Source organism: Chrysochloris asiatica, unplaced genomic scaffold (genome assembly GCF_000296735.1).
Source record: "Chrysochloris asiatica unplaced genomic scaffold, ChrAsi1.0 scaffold00038, whole genome shotgun sequence".
In the NCBI taxonomy this organism is placed as follows: Eukaryota; Metazoa; Chordata; class Mammalia; order Afrosoricida; family Chrysochloridae; genus Chrysochloris; species Chrysochloris asiatica.
The window spans coordinates 8,479,801-8,486,601 of record NW_006408556.1 but is presented as its reverse complement, the minus strand read 5'-3'; the positions used below and the strand labels follow the sequence as shown (position 1 = coordinate 8,486,601).

Below are 6,801 nucleotides of genomic sequence, written 5' to 3'. Positions count from 1 at the left end.
TCTCTCCACGTCCACATCTCTGCCTCCATCTCAGGGATCGCTTCTCTGGGTAGGGTCTTGCTCTCCTCTCTTCTCAGTTCATGGTTCCAGGGACCTCCGCTCCTAGACTGCAAAGTTAATCACTCCTCTCCTTGCCACAAAACGTCTACCTTTACATTTACAACCCTCACAATCAGTCCTGATAACAATTATTCACCACTGTATCACAAGAGACCTATCTGCATTTCCTTTCATCGGTTCCACCTAGACAGATTGGATACTACTAAGTGGAGATTCTACCTTCGTCCATGCCCTCTGGATCTAGCTTCCCTCTTGAAATCTTGAAAGCCAGTCACTTCTTGACTTTGCAGCCCTCCCACTTTGGGTAGCCAATGTCCAAGTTGCCCATCCCTGTCTACTCTGTGTATGGAGGGGGTGGGAATGATCCTTGATGTAAAGATTGTTTCCTCTTTTGAGCTACTACATCCATAGATGTAGATCAAGTTCATCAAATTGTATCAGATTACTCTTTTTATCCTCTTCTTTCTTCTAGTTGTGCTCTGATCATCCAGTCATTGAAGCCAGGTCAAGTGGGTATTATCTGCAAGTGTGGGTGTTCTTGTGGATATGCCCTCTCTTCTTATCAGCTGGACACTTCACTCTCCACTCCAGTCTTCCACGGCTATGTCACTGACTCTGGGCCCAAGAGTCCCCAGGTCTTGCCACTAGTCAGGATACCGATTTTAAGGAGCAGCTGGTGAGCATGAATCGCCGATCTTGCGGTTCAAACTGACTGCAGTCCAGGGCATTAACACACAACGCCACAGGACTCCAGGAAACACTATGGGGCAGTCCTATAGGGTCGCAGTGAGTGGGAATGGACATGGTGGCAAAGGGTTTGGTTTGGTTTGGGTTGGGTTTTTAAAAACTTCTCGCCTCCCTTGTCCGCAAGGCGCCTCGGGAGTTGTAGTCTCTGGACGTAGAACCCTGAGGTTCTGATTCACTGGGATCCAATCAGTAGAGAGCTAGCTTGCTCTCCGCTCAGCGATTGGCTAGAAGTTAGCGGCGGCCCTCCCCACGGCGCGGCGTTGTGCTCAGCAGTAGCTTGTAAAAGCCGCGGCGGAGCTTGGGTGGAGGAGTGTCGGCGGCAGCTGGGTTCCTGGCTTTTGGCGTAGGTGATACTGCAGTGCGGCCATGGCAGACTCTCAACCCGCGTCCGGCGGCCTCACTGACGAGGCCGCTCTCAAGTGCTGCTCCGACGCAGACCCCAGCACCAAGGTGGGCGCAAATCCTGATCCGCTTGGAGGCTCCGCGTTGAGTGACTGTGGCGCCCGGAGTGAACAAATAGCGGGCTCCGCTGGGCCAGGCCCGGGCTGCAAGCGGATCCCATTAACCTCCCCCGGTGGGAGGACTGTGGCCCGCCATGAATCCAGGGAACTCTTTTCTTTAGGTTGTTTCAAAGACTTCGACTTTACTTGCGTTAAGTTGTTTATTTTGAGATGATAACTGGAAGCCAAAGCTAACCCACTGTCAGGCTCCTTTATCTGTGAGGGGGTGTTCTCAGGCCATTCGCCATGCCCTTATGAGCAGTTTCAGAACTCCGAATCATGGGTTCATAGATCCCTGTCTGCGCCATCCCTCCCAGTCTCGGTCAGACCTGGTATAAGGCTTTACATTTCCAAACTGATCGCTCCGAGTGTCACCGCACCCAGGATTTCGCTATGTTTGGTTTTTACTGTTGCATACTACGGACCACTGTTTTGCCCTCTCTGTGCGTGGTGGCCCCCTGGAGAAGTTACAGATCACGTCAAGGTTCTCGATTTCCTGCTGAGACCTCGTAAGAGGAATGACCTGTTGCAAACTAGTACTTTACCCCTCCAGCTTGTTTACTTAACATGTCTGTAATGAGTCAGTGTAACTCACTTAGGTGTGGTACCTAGGTGCATTGTCAATACTAGAGCCACTCGGAGAGTTAATCCAGTGTATTTATTGTCAGTAAACGCCTTTGTGTAATTTGTAAATTCCCCAAAAAATGAATATGTGCTTTATGCAGACCTTTATAAGCGTAGTGGTTGCGAGTTTGAAAGTACCAGTGGCTCCGCCGGGGAAAGACGAAGCTTTCTGCTCTCGTAAAGATTTATAGCCTTGGAAACCCTAAACAGGGTCGCTCCGAGTCGGAATCCACGGCACTTCACCACCACCACCAGAGAGGAGCAGATGGTCGATCACTTTGGCCCCTGCTTGCCCTTTACCTTCACAGCAAGAATCAGAAACCTCTAATTGCTTAGAGTAGCGCCTGGTACTTAAGAAAAATACTGCAAAATGAAAGGATATAGTCAGCGGTTTGAGTCCACCAGCCGTTCTGCGGGAGAAAGATGAGGCTTTCTACTCCCGCGAAGATTTAAAGCCTCAGAAACCATATACAGGTCACTGTGAGCCAGAACCAATCTACAGCACTAACAACATATAGATACGTATGTATATACACACAGCACACACAGTGGGCCTTCAAAAAGTTCATGGGCGATTTCCATTATCTTTTTTTTTTTTTTAATATTATGTGGCATCATTGTCATAGTAACGAATATGCATTTAATATAAAGTCTTTAAACTACTTTATGGCAGTTTATTTTTTGAGTTGGGGAAATTTAAAGAAACACAAATATGAGTGTTACTTTTTAGTTGTTAGAGGAGAAGAGAGACATATAACAAATGAATAGGTCATCGTCTAAACTGGAAAGTTTTTTCATGCTTGAGAATATGTTATCTATTTCTCCATCCACACGAGGTTAGCATTAACTGGATTTAATTGGAGCTTTTAGAGGGCTTCAGTGAAGACTTTGTACATAATCTAAAAGCAGTTACGTGATCAAGTTTTGCTTTGCATCAGAAATGTTCCCTCTGAGTGCTACCAAGGCCATGATCTGGCAGTTGATTTAGATACTATGACTGGAGTGGTCAGCATAATGTCACTACTTCTGCTCTTTTAAATCATTGTGTTACTTTTTATTAAGTAGTCAAAGCTACTTTAAAAGAAAACAAATGAAGACAGTTTGAGAATTAATAGGAAACTCTTCTACTCAGTAGGATGCTCCTTGGAAACCCAACACAGGGTCACTATAAGTCGAAATCGACTCACCAGCACTTAACAACAACAATTTCTACTTAAGTAATTGAAAGCAGTGATAATTTTCCTTAAGGCAGTCTTTTTTTTTAAGTTTCTCCCTTAAAGTGATTTATTTTCAGTTTTTGTTGTGAATGGAGTGATCGTTTACATGGGAGAACAATCATCTACACACCATCATTTCTCCTCCATGCATCATCTGTTTCTTTTTTTCTTTTTTGGAGGGGGGACTGTATATAAAGAACACTCAGGAATATATAATAATTTAAACAACCAAAGGGCACATTCTGCAAGCCTTCCTCCTGGCCGCCAGCACTCAATCCCTCTCTTTCCATGAGTCCAGAGTCCTCAGCTGCTTCCTCTCTCCCTGTCCTCATCTCTGCCTCCATCTCTGGTGTCCCTTGCTCTTCTGGATAGGGTCCCACATTCTGCCTGTTCTCTTCTCCCTTGATGGTACTAGGGTCCTCTGTTCCTGGAATGTAAGATTAACTACTCCCCAGTTATTGTTACAAATCTACCTTTACAGTTGTGATAGTCACAATTAGTCATGATAACAATTACTATTAAATCGTAAGAATCTTAATTTCCATCTCTTCTTCTTACCAAACCAATGTAGACAAAATGAAAACTATTCAGTGGTGACTCTATCTTCTCCCATGCACTCTGAAACTAAACTCCCTCTTGAAACCTTATAAGCCAGTCACTTTGTGCCTTTATCGCCCCTCATTTTAGGTAGCCAGTGTCTTAAGTTGCCGGTCCCTATCTACCTTTTGTACAGAGGGGATAGCATTGATACTTGATATGAAGACTCCTTCCCTCTCTGTTGGTATTTTGAGCTACTACCTCCTTGAATGGGTAAGATGGAGGGTCAGAGAAAAAGAGGAAGACCCCCAACGAGATGGATCAGCCAGGTGGCATCACTGATGGTGTCAAGTGTGACAGCGATAGTGAGGTTGGCCCGGGATCGGACATTGTTTCGTTCTGCTGTGCATGGGGTCGCTATGAGTCGGTTCTGACTCGATGGCACCTGACAACAACAACAACAACCTCCTTGAATAAGGAGCTCTGGTAGTGTAGTGGTTACAAATTGGGCTGCGAACCTTAAGGTCAGCAGTTCGAAGCTACCAGCTGTTCCACGGGAGAAAGATGAGGCTTTCTGTTCCCGGAAAGATTTACAGCCTCGGAAACACTGTATAGGGTCGCTATGAGTCGGTTCCAACTCCATGACAATCACTACCACCACCGCCTCCTTGACTATAGATCAAGTTCATCAAATTGTACCACTTTACCCTCATTTCCTTTATCAAAAATTGTTTTCTTTTTTCTCTTCCTCTAGTCAAGTTCTAATCGAGGCTAGGTCAAATGGGTGCTATGTGCAAGTTTGGATGTTCTTGTGGACGTACATTATCTTTTAAGTACACCTGTACACACATGCGGGGGTGGGGGGGAGTCAAAAAGTATTGCTGCTAGATTTCCAGTTCATACGTGCATAAGTTTATTCCAACAAAATGTGTTTAAATATGTCTGCAATCAGTGAATGGCTGTAGACCAGTTCTCTCAGCGGTGCCTTTGTTTCTGTCTTGTTACGTACTATTGGGTCGGTTCTGAACCATAGCGGCCCTGTATAGGGTTTTTGAGGAGTGCTGGTGGGTTTGAACTAGCAACCTTGTGGTTCAAACTGGTAGGAGGGTAAAATGTATCAGCATTCTATAAATTGTGAAGACTAATGCTATTTAAAGTTGTATTTTAAGGTAGGGATCAGAGAAAGTCTCAAGAAGAACATGCCTGTGGTTCCATGCCTTGAAAGATGAGTCTGATTCCAGCAGATGGAGGTACATAGGAGGGCATCTGAGTATAAATATGATGATGGGATGACAGAGATGCAATGTGGAGAAGGCTGGGATGGTAGATTAGAGCCAGATTGTAAACCACCTTGAAGGTCTCATCTAAGGAAGATAGATTTTATACAGGCAGTAGGGAATCACTCAGGGTTGCAAACCATTCTATAGGGTAGATTATTGTTGTCATTGTTAACTGCCATCGAGTCAGTGCCAACCCATAGTGACCCTATATAGGGTTTCCAAGAGCTGCTAGTGAGTTCGAACCGAGCTTGGGGTTCAGTGCATTAACCCACAGCACCACAGCAGAACTCCATAAGGTAGATTGTTGTTGTTGTTCCATCGAGTTGGTTCCGACCTACAGTGACCCTGGAGAGGGTAGATTAGAGTCATCAAAACCTGGAGATGATGAGGCCACTAACAAGGCTCTTCCAGATGGTGAGCTAAGTGATAAGGGCCTGGTGTGGTGTGGAAAGGAGAGAGCAGCAGTGGTAGAAATTCAGCTTGCTTGTGGAGCTCTGCATCTTTACCATAAAAGCTAGCTGAAGAATGCCTAGCTGGGCTATCTATACCCAAGGCTGTCTTGCTTAGCTACTGGCTTTCTTCCAAAGGCCAAATACTCCTTCGGTAAGTGACACGATCCTGAGGATCATTCTTTTCACTGTCTTTACTGGTGTCCTTTGATACAGCAGGTAATGCCCTCACTGCTGTTGCTGTTTCTAAATGATCACCACCAATGTCTGATTTCACATGGTTCTACTTCTCATGAACCAAATTCGTTCAGAGGCAAATCCTCAGAATTTCAAGAAATATTGGAAGAGTGCTTTTATGGAAAGGTTACTGTTTTGGGGAGCCATAGCCTTTTTTTTCATTCATTCAAAAATAACCAATTTAGCACCTAGACACAATGCTAAATGTTGTTGGTGAAAAGTCCTAGCTCTTATCAGAATAAGAAAATGGCATCTGGGTGGTTCTAACAGAATTATGGACCTAGATAATTTTACAAAGTTTAATTAACTAGAAAACTGGGTCTCCAGCAGTGTGAATGGAAGGCCACCTCCTCTCCTGTTTAGTTATAAGGCAGCTCTTCCCTCCACCCCACCCCTGGCCTTTTGATAGTTTTACATGTTAGGTTTCCATTTAAGATTTATTTGGAAAAAACAATTCCATTCCATTTTTAAAAAGTTTTTAATTTGACAAGTTTTATTAGTGTATGTTCTACTCTATGCTAGGGATGTACATGAGGTAAGATGGGTTGAATAGATACAAAAACCATAAGTCCAGCCTTCAAGGATGACTGTATTTGTCTACTTATAGAAACAGACATAAATACATATATTATGCATTATAATCCTCCACCCATTTGTCAGTGTGTCGTGTAGTGGCGGCTTGCTTGTTGCTATGATGCTGGAAGTTGTGTCACTGGTATTTCAAATGCTAATGGGTTACCCATGGTGGACAGGTTTCAGCAGAACTTCCAGACTAAGGTAGACTAGGAAGAGGGGGTCAATGAAATTAGTCACAAAACACTAGAAGGATCACACAGAATAGTGTGTGATCTAATACTGACTGGAAGGTGAGCATTCCCCCCTCCCCTACAGGTTGGAAGTGGGTACAACAATGAACTTGAGCATACCGACAATTGGACAATTGTGAAGCTGACATGGGACCAGGCTGTGTTTTGTTTTTTTGTTAATGGGGCTGCCATAATTTAGAGCCAACTTACTGGCAACTAACAACAACAATATTTTATAATGTGGGGCTCCTGTCTTATCTGAAGTCTCCCTGGTGGTTTAGTAGTTAAGTACTAAAGCACAGTGGTTAAGCTAACTAAGAATGAGGGAGGAGGCCCTGCCCATA

At 44.4% G+C, this 6,801-nt stretch overlaps 1 protein-coding gene across 1 annotated transcript in view; it reads left to right on the top strand.

Moving 5' to 3' along the window:
* Window positions 1–1,167: 1,167 nt before the first annotated feature.
* Window positions 1,168–6,801, top strand: part of GLO1 (glyoxalase I) — a 28,348-nt gene continuing 22,714 nt past the window's right edge. The window contains exon 1 of the mRNA XM_006860579.1: window positions 1,168–1,257. Coding sequence (XP_006860641.1) covers window positions 1,174–1,257 — 84 coding nt within the window. The 5' untranslated portion in view covers window positions 1,168–1,173. The remainder of the gene's footprint in view (window positions 1,258–6,801) is intronic.